At 39.5% G+C, this 14,966-nt stretch overlaps 1 protein-coding gene across 9 annotated transcripts in view; it reads left to right on the forward strand.

The window, feature by feature from the left end:
• Positions 1-14,966, forward strand: part of ENOX2 (ecto-NOX disulfide-thiol exchanger 2) — a 283,137-nt gene that overhangs the window by 225,683 nt on the left and 42,488 nt on the right. For all 9 annotated transcript variants that reach the window (XM_037731045.1, XM_037731047.1, XM_017507503.2 and 6 more), the window contains 3 exons: positions 7,622-7,855; positions 10,415-10,627; positions 12,595-12,701. In XM_037731045.1, the coding sequence (XP_037586973.1) occupies positions 7,622-7,855; positions 10,415-10,627; positions 12,595-12,701 (554 nt within the window). The remainder of the gene's footprint in view (positions 1-7,621; positions 7,856-10,414; positions 10,628-12,594; positions 12,702-14,966) is intronic.

A 14,966-nucleotide genomic window follows, 5' to 3' on the forward strand; every position in this document is an offset into this window, starting at 1 on the left:
CAGCACCTAGCACACACCCTAGCACAAAAGTAGATGCTCATAAATAGTTATGGAAGTCAGTAAGTTGTCAAATATTTATTGACTGCTAGACAGAATGCTAAGTTGCTGGGGATACAGCTAAGGCTGAGGCAGATAGACCTCCGGCCATCAAGGATATTACATTCTGGAAATGGCAAAATATATATGAAAACAAATAAATAAGTTACTTTCAGTACTGGTAAGTACTCCTAGGGAGATAAAAAAGGTTAATGCACCCAGAGTTGTTAGGAAAGGAAGTCTTCTCTGACATTTGAACTGAGACTTGGATAATGTGAAGAGAGATTGCCATGTGAACATCTTGGGGAAGAGCATTCCGAAGTAAGGAACAGCAAGCCAAAGGCCCTGAGATAAAAATGGACTTGGCATGTTCAAGCACAGGATAGAAGTTTAGTATGACTGGAGCATAGAAAATGAGAGTTGGGGTGGAGGGAAATGAAGTCTGAAAGGTAGGCAATACCAAATCATGTTGTCTTATGAACTATGACAATGAGTTTTATTCTGGAAGCCACTGGAAGATTTTAAGGAATTCAGTGACATGATCTGATTTACATTTTAGAAATGTTACTTCTGAGCAGAAGATGGGCTAATTGGTATGAGCAGGGGTGGTGACTGGGAACTAAGTTAACCAACTGTGATATTAGTCTAACCCAGAAATGATAGTGGCTTGTATGGTACAGTAGTTGGAGTGGAGATAGTAAGAACTATCTCCTGTTTATAGTAAAAATTCTGATTTAGGGTGTGTCTTAGTCCATTTTCTGTTTCTTATAAAAGAATACCTGAAACTGAGCAATTTATAAAGAAAGGGAGTTCATTGTTTACAGTTATGGAGGCTGGAAGTCCAAGGTCTAGGAGGCACATCTGGGGAAGGCCTTCTTGCTGGTGGGGTCTCTCTACAGAGAGTTAGCTCAGGTCTTTCTTCCTCTTCTTATAAAGCCACAAGGCCTACTCTCCTGAGAACCTGCTAGTTCATTAATGGATTAATCCATTCATGAGGACAGAGCCCTCATGACCCAATCACCTCTTAAAGGCCCCAGCTCTTAATACTGCCACATTGAACTACTTCCTTGACTAACAGTAATGGTTTGGAAGAATTGAATCCAAGTGCTAGACATTTCATGATGACAGCATCATTATTCATATAACAGGTGCTTATTGAACATCTTATTTGTGTAAACTATCGTGCTAGGTGCTGTGCAGAGTAGAAAATGAGTAAAACCTAGTTCCCCTTAATGAACTTAGAGTTAGTATATAGTCATACATTTATTTATTAAAGAAAAATGTATTTAGTGCCAGGCATTACTAAATACACTGATATAATACACACACTGCTAATAAGAGATTAAAAGTGACAAGTGCCATAGAGGAAGAAGTCAGGGATAAAGTTAGGAGAGAGAGAAAGAGAAAATTTCTGACTCCTAACTGGGGGCATCAGGAAAGGTAGCTTTTGGACCAAGTCTTTGACAAAGGAAAAACTTTTGCTTGTGGACAATGGGACGTAAAAACAGCATGAGCAAAAGTATAAAAGTGGTAAGCTTTGGCAAACACTCAGGAAACAGTGAGTAGTGGTTTGTTTACTAAGTAGACATGAGAGGAGGAGGCAGAACATCAGTTATTAGCACACTCCAAAAGGCTTAACAGTTGGGTCTTTGCTCCTTGGGTACTAGGGAATTGAAGAAATTTTTGAACAAGGAAGATAATTGTTTCTGCAAGATTAATTTGACAGCTCTGAATAAAACTGTATTAGAGGAGAGATGAAAAAAGAAGAGAGGAGGTCAGTTAGAAGCCTGTTGTAATAGGCAGAGGAAGATATAACAAAGGTTTTTGAAAAAGTAGGCTAGTAACATGGGGAAGGAAAGGAGGAGGTATATGGAGAATACTCTTATTACAATTGCTAAGTGCTATAGAATCTAACTACTGAAAATTCGACAGCACTTATCAATGATAACTGAGCATTCCATGAGACTGTTTTAATAAGAACATAAAGATCTCAAAAAACCCTGCATAGTTGTACTTAAAAGACAATATACTGATCAGGAAGCATCCATCTAAACATGAACAAAATCAGCTCTCTGTTAACAGCCACCTCCTAGAAACATTCTTAGGGCTGCCAAAAGAAAGAGGACTTCAATCAGTGACATGAAAACAACTAAATTTTTCCCTTTAAATTTGAACCTGTCCCCTGAAAGTGCACAAGTGCTACCAATCTCCTGAATGGGGTGGCTGTTATCTCATTTTGTAAAAGAAAGCAATTAAAACAAACAAACAAAAATCTCTTACAAAAGGGGCTAGAAAATGTGGAGATAATCTTTTTTTTTCTGAAGGAATTGGAGCACCTTTAGGCGCTGGCACTGTGCACAGTGCACGCAACCCATAGCATTGTAGTATCTTTAGTGAGGTTTATGTAGAGCTTTCATATCATCCTATTATTTGATACTCTCTACAGTTCTGGGAGAGTAGGAAGGTAATCATTAATAGCCCCATTTTTCTGATAACTCAGATGATCAAATAAGATGAATGAATGTGCAAATGTATTATAAACTGTAAAGAGCACTATAAAGTTTCGCTTATGAAATGTATTCATTCTTCCTTTTTCTAAAAGCGATGTATGCTAGTTTTAGCATTATGTAGTAATATTATTCTTTGTAACAGCTTTAATTAGCTATAATAATTTAATTTTAATGAGGTATAATAATTGATATAAAATGACTTTAACATATTTTAAAAATACACTTATATAATATTCTATATATGTATTCAGCTGTGAAACCATCACCAACAATGAAAATAATGAATATGTCTACTATCCCCGAAACCTTCCTGTACACCCCTTTTGTAATCCTGTCCTTCTACCCCTCCCCACTCCACCTTCAGGCAACCATTTATCTGTTCTCTATCAGATTAGTGTGCCTTTTCTAGAACTTTATATAAATGGAATCATACATTATGTATGTTCTTCCTTTCTTTCTATAGATTCAGATTTCCACTTGGTATCATTTTCCCTATGCTTGAATTTCCTTTAATATTTTTTGTAGAGCAGATCTGTTCCCGACGAATTCTTTCGACACTGATTTGAAAAAGTATTTCATCTTTCTTTTTGAAAGATGTTTTTCCCCTTTCAGATGTTGTTCCACCATTTTCTTGCTTGCATTGTATCCAACAAGAAATGTGATGCTATCTTTATCTGTGTTTCTCTGTGCATATTGTGTCTTTTGCCCATGGCTGCTTTTAAAATATTTGTATTATTGCTGGTTTTGAGCAATTCAATTATGATATGATTTGGTGTGATTTTCTTCTTGTTTCTTATGCTTGGGGTTCATTGAACTTTTTGGATCTTTGAGTTTTGATCAAATGTGGAAAATTTTCTCCCCTTATTTCTTTAATTTTTTTCTGTTCTCTCCCCTCCCTTTTGGTGCTCCAGTTAGGCATATATTAGGCCCCTTGAAGTTGTCTTACAGCTCACTGGTATTCTCTTCCTTTTTTCAGTGTTTTTTCTTTCTGTATTTTATTACAGATAGTTTTATTGCTACGTCTTCAAATTCATTCATTTTTTTTCATTATAGATTCAGAGAGTACCTGTGCAAGTTTGTTATATGAGTATATTATGTACAGTAATAAGTGAGCTTTGGGCTTCTAGTATACTCATCAGCCAAATAGTGATTATTGTATCCAATAGTTAATTTTTAACCCTCATCCCCCTCCCACATGCTTCACTTTTGGAGTCCCCAGTGTCTATTATCTATCTTTATGTATACCCATTGTTTAGCTCCCACTTATAAGTGATAGCACATGGTATTTGATTTTCTGTTTCTGAGTTGTTTCACTTAGGATAATAGCCTGCATTTACATTTTAAAGTATTACTAAATTCACACATTCAAAAGCCCAATCTGCATATAATCCAGTGAGACAGGAGAAATAAAAATGCTTCGCTTTTGCTGCTTTCAGAATTTTTTCCTTCACTTTGGATAGTCTGATGCCTATATGCCTTGGTGATGTTCTTCTTGCAAAATATCTTTTAGGTGTTCTATGAGCTTCTTGTACCTGGGTGTCTACATCTCTTGCAAGACCAGAAAAATTTTCCTGGATTATTCCCTTAAATATGTTTTTCAGACGTTTCACTTTTTCTTCTTCTCCCTCAGAAATGCCTATTACTTATAGATGTGGTTGCTTTACAGAATCCCTTATTTCTCAAAGGCTTTATTCATTGTTTTTAATTCCTTTTTTATTATTTTTGTCTGACTGGATTAATTCAAAAGACCAGTGTTCAAGATCTGATATTCTTGATATAGCCTGTTATGAAAACTTTCAGCTGTATTTTCTAACTCCTTTCGTGAATTTTTAATTTCCAGAAGTTCTGGAGTTTTTAAAAGATATTTATTTCTTCTTTCATATCCTGCATTGTTTCTCTGATTGCTTTGTGTTGGTTTTCAACTTTCTCTTGAATCTTATTGAGCTTCCTTACAATCCATATTTTGAATTCTTTATCTGTCATTTTCATTTTGTTTAGGATCCATTGCTAGAGAGCTAGTGTGATCTTTTCGGGGTGTCGCAACACTCTGTTTTTTCATGGTGCCAGAGTTCTTAAACTGGTTCCTTCTCACCTGAGGAAACTGTCACTTCTTATTTTTGAATCTGATTTCATTTGGATGGGACATTTTCCCCTTTGAAGGTGTGACTGTAGCGTATGCTGGGTAGGGTCCTTTGGTTTTGCTTCTTTAGCCCTGTGCACTTCTGTCAGCAGGTGTCCTATTGTGCAATGCAGTTCAATCTCCTGGCCAGTAGGTGGCGTGTACAGGTAAGAGCCACCTGTGGCAGAAGCAGATTAGTGGTCGCTATATCTTTTTTACTGTGAGGTGCTGTCTGTTCTTTCAGGTGATGGGCTGATCTGTGAAATTCCGGGTTCCCTGTTCAGTCCAGGGGGAGCAGATACAGGACAAAGCTGGGTGGAGCTGGACCACCAAGCTCGCCCACGAATAACCCAATAATGAGCACAGACAGCAGCCCTGACAGGAGTGGCTAGAGGAACTCTTGGTAAACCGTGCCGAGGTCTCTTCAACGGGATGAGGGGGCTGCATCAGCTCCACTTCCTACACAGTCGGGATCACAACCTTGTCCTGGGGCTCCTGACTTAGTTTACATGTTTTCTGTCTATCTCTAGGCTACTATGTAGCTGAGAGGAGTGACTTTGGGGAGGAAGCTCGTCCCTCAGCCCAGTACAACCAGCTTTGTGGCTCACCTGCTCTCTGACACACCTTCATGTAGATACGGGGAGGGGCTCTGCATTTCAGTGTGTGAGGGTGCATGGAAGCTCGGGGGGGGGGGGTGCCAGCTGGTTAGGCCCAACCTCAGGCCTCGGGGAAGTGGTCAGGTGCCAGCAGTGATGGATGGGTCTAAGAGTCCTCCAATTCCCAGGCCCCTAAGTGGCCCACTGGATGGTGTGTACGGGGCATGGAGGGACTCTGCTGGGACTGGGCCAGCAGGCTTATTCTCAGGCCCCCAAGGTTCAGGTGGTGGCTGTGATAAGGAGAGTGGGCTGGCTCCCCGTCACCAGCAGAACTCTTAGATGGGGTCAGGCAGAAGGCCCAGGTGCTGGGGGGCCCCAGGTTCATTAGTTTTTTTCTTATGCAGCATTTAATTTGCCATCAGTCCTGTCCGGTGATGTTTTTTTAACTTAGACATTGTAGCTTAAGTCTGTAGTTGTTTGATTGTGGCTCTTTTTATATCTTTTGTGTTTCTCCTTAATATGGTCAGTCTTTTCTCTAGCTTCTTGAGCATGTGAAATCAAATTTTCATCATTGTTTTTATATCCTTATCTACTAATTAAGTTATCTACATCACTTCTGGGTCTGTTTGGATTGGTGGATTTTTTAAATCTTTATTATGGGTCATATTTTTCTGCACCTTTGCATACCAGGTAATTTTTTTATTGAAGTTTACCTCATTTGGTGACAGATGTTTTTATTTCTATAGTCTTGAGCTTTGTTCTAAATGCGGCTAAGTAACTCGGGAAAATGTTAGTCCTTTTAGGTCTTGCTTCTTAATCTTTGTTCAGCAAAACCAGAGCAGTTTACTCTAGGGCTGATTTTTCCCCACTATTAAGGCAGAACTCTCCTGATCACCCAGTACCAGAAGTGTGAATTTTTCTGCTCTGACTGGTGGGGAAAGGAGCTGTTCTCAATCCTATGGGAGCTTCAGGGATTGTTATCTCTAATGCTCAGGTAGTTTCCCACACACATAGACATTAGTACTCAGCTAAATAATAGTGGTGGACCCTCTGCATATCTCTGAAGCTCTTTCTTTCTAGTACTCTGCCTTATGAACTCTATTTCCATAGTCTCCCTAGACTCCCAGTTCAGTCTCCTCAACTTGGGAATACTGTCATGCCCTGCCTGAGTTCCCCTCCCTTTGCTGAGGCCCAGAAACTCTCCAGGAAATAAGCTGGGGCATTCATAGGGATCACTTCATTTGGTTTTTGTCTCTCAGTGATCCCTGTCTTCATTGTCTATGTACAGTGTCTTTAAAAAGCATTATTTCATATATTTTATCCGTATTTTCAGTTATTTAAGATAGGAGGGCAAATCTAACCCCTATTACTCTATCTTAGCCAGAAGCAAAAGTCTATGTTGAGAGACAGCTTGGAATAGAGGATACCACAGTGTATTTGGAGTCTAACGTCCTAGATTCAAGGGCCAGCTCTACTGTTTGCTAATTGTCTGATCCAGGGCAAGCTACTTAACCTCCCTAACCTCTTTTGATGCTCAGTTTTCCGTTTGGTAAAATGTTTACCCTGCAAGCTTGTGCTGAGAGTGAAATGAGATAAATTCATGTGGAAATATCTAACTGAGCTCTTGAAACAAAAAGTACTTAATTTTTCCTCACTTTTTATGAAGAGACATGACTTGGGTAAGTATAGCTGGCACAAAAACAGGAGGTAGGGTGTTGAATACTGGTTTTCTGAATCCCAGTCCTATACTACTATATTATAATCACACTGCATCTTTTTTTTAAGGATCCCAAATTATATGTCACCTGAGTCACATACCACTCCCCATCTTTTTTTTTTTTTTTTTTGGAAAAAAACAGGTTCAGAGTTGGCAAATGCTTCTAGGAAGCAATTTTAGGGATTAAAATACCAAGTTAATGCATTTAAGTTTTACCAAAATCTTTGTGATAGTATAATGGACACTCTTGAATTTATTTAAAGACAAGATCGTTTGAGGCCACCTTTTCCATTCTTCCCAGCCCTTGGTGCCATATAAGGATCATGCTTGATACCATTACCCACAGAGCCACCCTCAGCCAGAGGTAAGATATTATGGAGGAATGGAACTCTTAAGAACAAGACTGACCCAACCCATAGAATGTGACCTATTATCAGAGATAATCAAAATCTCTTGATGATTTACCTTGCTAAGCATGGAGAGAGAATTTGGAGTTGTGTGGTCACTTGCAACTGTTGCAGTGACATCTCAAACACTGAACTTGGAAAAGTATTTATAGTCATTCATGCCCTTCTCTCTCTCTCACACACACACACTTTCTATCTTACTCTCTCCTCTCCCTTTTACTCTCCTATGAATTTAGGTTACCGCATTCGCCTGGGCTCTAGTACTGACAAGAAGGACACAGGCAGACTCCACGTTGATTTCGCACAGGCTCGAGATGACCTGTATGAGTGGGAATGTAAACAGCGTATGCTAGCCAGAGAGGAGCGCCATCGTAGAAGAATGGAAGAAGAAAGATTGCGTCCACCATCTCCGCCCCCAGTGGTCCACTATTCAGATCACGAATGCAGCATTGTTGCTGAAAAATTAAAAGGTATCAAAGGCACTCAAACTTCATGATTAAAAGAACTCTTTTATTTAGAGAAGTGTAATAAATATAATTGCACTGTTGGCAGTTAACTTTGAGTTTCCTACTAATGGACTCCAAGCATTTCTTGTGTTAGAGCCTTGCAGATAGAGAGGTGAACCTAGTAACTCAAGAACCCGGAAATTTATCCCTACTACCTGTGTCTCTGCTCCTTCATTGTCCCAAGGGATGGCATTTTTCTCTTCAGACATCAGGCGACTAGGAATAAACAAGTTTCCTTCACTTTTCCACATCAGAGAATTTTAGGCATGATCTATGACTTGTGACCTGTAAGTGCCCTCTTTTGTAGTGGATACAAGTTAGGTTTGAATTCCAAGCCAAATGAGTGAATCAGGATAGGATTTGATGTGATCCTGAAAAACTCTGGTAAAATTCTCTATTTTTATTTTTTATTTTATTTATTTATTTATTTTTTTGAGATGGAGTCTTGCTCTGTCACCAGGCTGGAGTGCAGTGGCGCAATCTCAGCTCACTGCAACCTCTGCCTCCTGGGTTCAAGCGATTTTTCCACCTCAACCTCCCAAGTAGCTGGGACCACAGGCACATGCCACCACGCCCAGCTAATGTTTTGTATTTTTAGTAGAGACGAGGTTTCACCATGTTGGCCAGGATGGTCTTGATCTTTTGACCTCATGATCCACCCGCCTCGGCCTCCCAAAGTGCTGGGATTACAGGCGTGAGCCACTGCGCCCGGCCAAAATTCTCTTTTTAAAGATGAGAAAATGGAGGCCCAGAAAGTAGTCATGGTGTATGTTCTTCTTAGATTACTCAAAGAGTTAGCCACCAACAACTGAAAAATAAAGACTTTTAAATCACTATTAAAGGCCAATCTATTTAAAACAGTGACTGTGGAGACCTGCTTAGTCAGACTGCTTTCCCATTAGTTTTCATTCTTGTTCCCCTTGTTTGACTCTCAGACATTTTGTTAATTTAACATTAATTGCCTTGCCTGGTCTCCTGTCTTAGTAGCTCAAATCCAGTCTTTCTCATTTTCTGAGTATAGATGATTTTATTGAATGAATGCTGGTGTCCCATTGCTCTTATTGATAGCACCAATCCAGCTCTAATGGTATGAATTTTCTCTGCTTCTTGTACTCTCAGGTCAGCAAGATACTGTTAATCCTACTTTCCAAATAGGTCTCCTTCACCAGACATGTTTGTACCACATAGCCTAAGGGATTCACACATGTAAGAAATTGATTTTGACTTCTTTAAGGGAAAAGCAGAAAACCTAGAGTCCAGAAGAGAGACACAGAAATAATGGTACATTTTGAAAAACCAGAAAGGCTGAAAGAAAGCATTGCCTAAGATGCCAGGTCCAAGACTTGCCTATTCACACACCACAAAACAAATTAGTTTACGTTTTTTAAAAATGAATTTAATGGGTATGTGACCCTCAAGAGAAGCTAAAACTGAGCATCAACATAAAGTCTGTATCTAAGTAATAAAGTGAAAAGCTGCTATAAAGGAGAGGCTGACTGCTTATTCTAAGTCTGCACTGAAAAAAGGACAAGAGGCAAGAAATTCAAATTGCAGTGAAGGAAATTTCCATTTGACATAAGGGTTTCTAGCCAGAGAAGGATGTGAAGCCCTTGAATTGGGCTTCAATAGATATTAATGGACTCTCCCTGTCTGCAGCCTTTAAGAGTAGAATGTATATGTGGCTATCTTGGGGAGCCGAACCAGAAACTCTGGAAGAGCTTCTCTACTATCTTAACTAATCACAGAATAACTCTTAAGTAGCTGCAGAAATCTACATGGAGTGTTCCTCAGGCAAAAGAAAAAAGAATGTGGAGAAATATAGAAATAAAATGAATTGCATCAAAATAGATCGTGACTGGGACTAAGTGGAAGGCCTGGGGCTGTGGATGGAACGCAGGAGTGATATTATAAAAGGTCGAAGATGTACATGTTTGTATCTAAAGAATGACCCACTTAACTCTTCCCTGAGGCTCCTTCCAATGCTGTAATTGCAGGGATCCAAGGTAAAGTTACTGTCAAATTCAAGTTAAACTCAGGATTCAAGTTTGTTTTTCCTCATTAAAACACAGAACTGTAGAATTCTGAAGCCCCTCACTAATTCATCTTTTCTTCTGTGTCTCTCTCCCCTCCGCCCGCACTCTCTCTCTCTCTCTGTCTCTCTCTCTCTCTCTCTGTCTCTCTCTCTCTCTCTCTCACACACACACACAAAATCAGAGAGGGTAAGAAATTTGCAATACCTGAAAGCTATATATCAGTACAGAAAACTTTTTTCAAGGAGACATTTCTCTTTCTGAAAATTCATCATAGACCACAACCAGCCTGACTACGTTGAGCCTTCCATTCCACCTATCTGTCTGCCTGCCTGCTGCCTGTGTGAGCACCTGTGCGTATGTGTGGTTCCTCATCCTCAGCAATTCATGTAACCACCACTGCCAAAAACCACAATGGCCTTTTTGCCAGCATGTTGGGAAAATAGATCAAAATTTGCTTACCTTTGTTGGCTATAAACATAATTTTTTTCAGATGATTCCAAATTCTCAGAAGCTGTGCAGACCTTGCTCACCTGGATAGAGCGAGGAGAGGTAAACCGTCGTAGCGCCAACAACTTCTACTCCATGATCCAGTCGGCCAACAGCCACGTCCGCCGCCTGGTGAATGAGAAAGCTGCCCATGAGAAAGATATGGAAGAAGCAAAGGAGAAGTTCAAGCAAGCCCTTTCTGGAATTCTCATTCAATGTGAGTGGAACTTAGAGTTCTTCTGGAATGATGATAAGTCACTTCACTTAGTCACTTGCTCTCTACAGGAGCCCAGGTCTCCAGAGCCATCTTGTGTGAAGGCTCAAGGCTCCCTTTTTCACTGCCTTGTGCTCTCCTTATATTGCTAAATGCCCAAGCTCCAGTTTCACAGGAGACATGTGGGCACCTGCTAGCTTCATCTTCTGTGGTATATGTACTTCACCTTCTTAGGAACACTAAACCTTAGGCCACATCCTGTACTTTTACAGCCCTGGGCCTCAATAGAGGGCTGGGTATTTTATTGATAAAGTTACGATGTAGCGTTTTTAATCTGCTTTGCTTCAGATTTGTAGCATTATCATCATGTAACATGCCTTTTAGAAACTCCATTTCGATGATCAGTGTAGTTGTATTTCCCAAGGTGATTGAATAAAAACCAAATTTGCTACTTCTACATTTTTGATTTTGTTTCCTTTCTTCTACTACATTTGCTGGATGTCATAGACAGTGGGAGGAGGTGAGAAGCTACCAACATGGCCATTTTCAAAAAGTTCTTCTCCACACCTATCTAAGGTCTCTGAAATGAGCCAGATCAGATAAATTATTAAGTAATTTTTTGCTTACCACATTATACAATTATACACTCATATTTTTTAATATATATTTTATTGCACTTTAGGTTCTGGGGTACATGTGAAGAACATGCAGGATTGTTGCATAGGTACCTACATGGCAGTGTGGTTTGCTGCCTCCATCCCCATCACCTATATCTGGCATTTCTCCCTATGTTATCCCTCCCCAACTCCCTACACCCCACTGTCCCTCCCCTGGTCCCCCCCAACAGACCCCAGTTACACTCGTATTTTTTCAGTAATAAGTGTATTCACCTTAAGAATAAGAGTACAATTTTATGACTTTGCTTTTAAACAATTATGGTCCAGTTTTTCCAAACTTGACTTCCCTGTACTTGACTCATACATAATTGTGATTAAGGGGGAGTTGTTTCATTTGCCACTTGTATTTTGAAGGTATACATGGGCATAAAATCCAGGAGGCAAAAGCACATGTGTTCAGGACTTTGGGATAAAATTTGAAAAAAGAGAGAGCAGCATGCATCATGGGAATATAAGTCCTTAAGTCATTAGAAGACAGGGTGCAAACAGGGCCAAAAAAACCCACCACCTCTGGATTTTCTTAATGTGAACACCCAACTAGACAGGGGCTCTTGTCTTGCTTTTCTTTCCCCCAAAGAGTCATGTCTAAGCTTCCCCTCTCTTGAACTGATTGGGATAAAGCCCCAGAATATCTGCATACCTTTCTCTGTTTGGCATTTTAAGAGACCTTGAAAAATACTCTCTAGGACCACACTTACATCGTATTCTTTCCTAAAACTTATATTTCTCCAGTCAACAGTCTATCTAGGTAGACTTTAAAAAGATTCAGTCCATCTTAGGTTTTGATCTGATGCTTTTGGTTAAACATACCTCAGAATAGTGAAAGCATGAATTCTGTTGAAGCAAGGAATCCAAGTTTATATCAGCAGGCTATGAAAGGAGCCAGGGGTAGAAAGTTCCAGTACAGTTTGCCATTTTCTTCCATGCTGTGCAGGGTCACTAGTACACTAAAGACAAGACTAAATTAAAGCACATTTGCTAGGACTCTTTCTCTCCTGCCTCCGTGAATTCACACTGCCTGTATTCAAACTCTAGTTGTTACCACTTCACGCTAAACCTCTGGTGTTCCCTTTTGTCTTTCTGTATGTTGATGTCTTTTCCTTTGAGTCCCCTTTAAAATCACAGGACCCCAACACATGTAGTCTTTTCCAAGCACAACCACAGCCTAGTATAGTGTCATAACAAGAAGATACAACAAGTCTGATTCTTCTCTTTTATTTCATTTCTTTTTCCTCTCTTTTTCCATCCCGGATGATACTCTGGCCTGATCCAACTACTGATTCAATGCTGCAGTTGAGCAGATAGTGGCTGTGTACCATTCCGCCTCCAAGCAGAAGGCATGGGACCACTTCACAAAAGCCCAGCGTAAAAACATCAGCGTGTGGTGCAAACAAGCTGAGGTTGGTAACTTTTTATTCTGGTAGCCTCTCAGGGGGACAGTTTCTTTCTTTAACAAGTTATTGATTTGGAGTTTAGCCAGAATTAAATAGTGCCAAGCTCCCACGGTCACACAACGCCCTAATAAAACACTAAGACATGTTCTATAGCCTGTCACGGTGTCCAGACCACCTGCTGTCGAAAGGGTAATAAATGGTCCATGCGCTGTGGTGAATGCATTCTCCTGGATGGAAACCTGGGTAGTGAAAATGCAGGTGGCATAGTTATAAGTTTACTTCTCTAAGCTAGCTAGTCTTGAGTACAACAATAATTAGTGACCTGCACTTCTAGTGTTAGTAATATTAGGGCTGCCTTACATCTTTTAGTGTCTTGCCAGTGGAGGACGGAAGCTGCCTGGTGTTACACTGGATCATTGAAATTTCTGAGCTGCTTTTATCAAACTCATTTAGTCATCTTTATAGGTGGATGCTTTAAAGGTAGCAGGACCCTGATCTTAGGTTAAGGTTGTCACACACCTCTCTGCTTATACGCAACTGACGTTTTTAGCATAATACTAGAATAAATGTGATATGATTCATTTGCTATTCTGAATCAAAGATTAAAAATCGAGATGGGATATTTCACTGATCTGCCATTGGAAATCCTGTTACATATGCCTCAAGCCCTCCTATTCCTATGGGCAACTTCCTTACCAAGCCCTAATATTTTCTATTTATATATGCAGCAACTTTTTCAACTACATTCCGGGTCCTCTTTGCCAGCCTGGTAGCAGTCCTGTTACATCTGTCAATGTAAATTGTCATATTCCTTAACTTTTAAATAGTATTTAAAAGATATTTACATTTATAATGTGCTTTCACATTGGTTATCTCACCTGTGTGAGATAGACATGGTGAGATGGCCTCACAATAGACATGGTGGAGTGAAAAAAGTATCGAACTCAGAGCCAGACATGAATTCAAATGTGAGCTCTGACGTTAGAGCTGTGTGACTGAGCAGCTTATTCAGCCTTTGTCAGTCTCTATTTCTTCACCTGTAAATTCAAGACAATAATGAAACCAGTCTTCTAGGATTAGATGAGTTAGGAAATGTGTAAACAGTTTGAAAAATACGATATTACTTCAGTTTTTATTAAAAACTTCATAAGAGATAGTGAGTAGGTATAGAATTCATGCTTTACCTGCAGGAAAATTGAAACATAAAAATGTTAAGTGATTTACACAAAATTACAAAGCTACCAAATGGACTAGAAATTATTCTTCTCACTGTGAGCTCTGGTGCAAAATGCTTCTTTGTGGGCTAGTCATTTAACTTTTGCGAATCTTTGTTTCTTAACCTATAAAGTAAAGCTAATAATTTCTCTCTGTCCGTCACGAGAATATATTAGATTGTTTGTGTGAGAATAATTTGAAAACCATGAAAATCATTTAGGAGAAAATAAGCCAAACCCTGTTTATAAACTGATAGTATCTGAGCCATCAATTCCAGCACAGCAAAGCGATCTGGGAGTCACTAGAGAGAAATCCCTGAAGACATTCCATCTAATGGGTAGGTAGAGTCAGAAAAAGCCAATAGCATCTTTACTTGTTTTTTTAAAGAATTAGGTAAAAAAGGAAGCCATTATCTTACTGTAGCACAAAATGGTTTTAGAATCTTAGGGCTGCCTCATGTTCACCTTCAACAAACAAAATTCAACTTTGTGATTCAAATGTTTACTGATCACTTTCTCTATCTCAAGCACTATGACAGGCAACATAGAATGAAGTGATCTTGCCTTCAGGCAGCCAGAAGGGTAATGAAAGTGATCAAGAGGAGGAGTGGAATTTCACACGCTAAATTTAAAATATCCAGTCTTCAGTTCAGAAGAATAAAAGTCAAGAAAAAAATGCTCAATAGGTCTCATGATTGTAGAAAAGCAATATGGCATTAAGTTTCTACCTTCCCTTTGATACACATACACTTCTAAGCCCTCTTTGGGTTAAAAGAAGTTGGCTGAACGTCCCCACCCTTTAAGGAAAGCCCTGACAGTACAACGTTGCCTTTTTGCAGGAGGAAGGGAGCCTCTGGTTGGAATGCTGATTTGCCTAGGTCACAACACTTTTGTAAACTATGAGGCCATAAAATATTACTCATCAGCATTACATTCCTCAAGGCTCTGTGTAGTTATTAGGTTGGCACAAAAGTAATCGCAGTTTTTGCCATTAATATTTCAAGCCTATTTATCTGGCAGGTATATAATTGAATTTAATTAGACTCACAGTAGAGAT

The sequence above is a fragment of the Cebus imitator genome, unplaced genomic scaffold, assembly GCF_001604975.1.
Source record: "Cebus imitator isolate Cc_AM_T3 unplaced genomic scaffold, Cebus_imitator-1.0 Scaffold376, whole genome shotgun sequence".
In the NCBI taxonomy this organism is placed as follows: Eukaryota; Metazoa; Chordata; class Mammalia; order Primates; family Cebidae; genus Cebus; species Cebus imitator.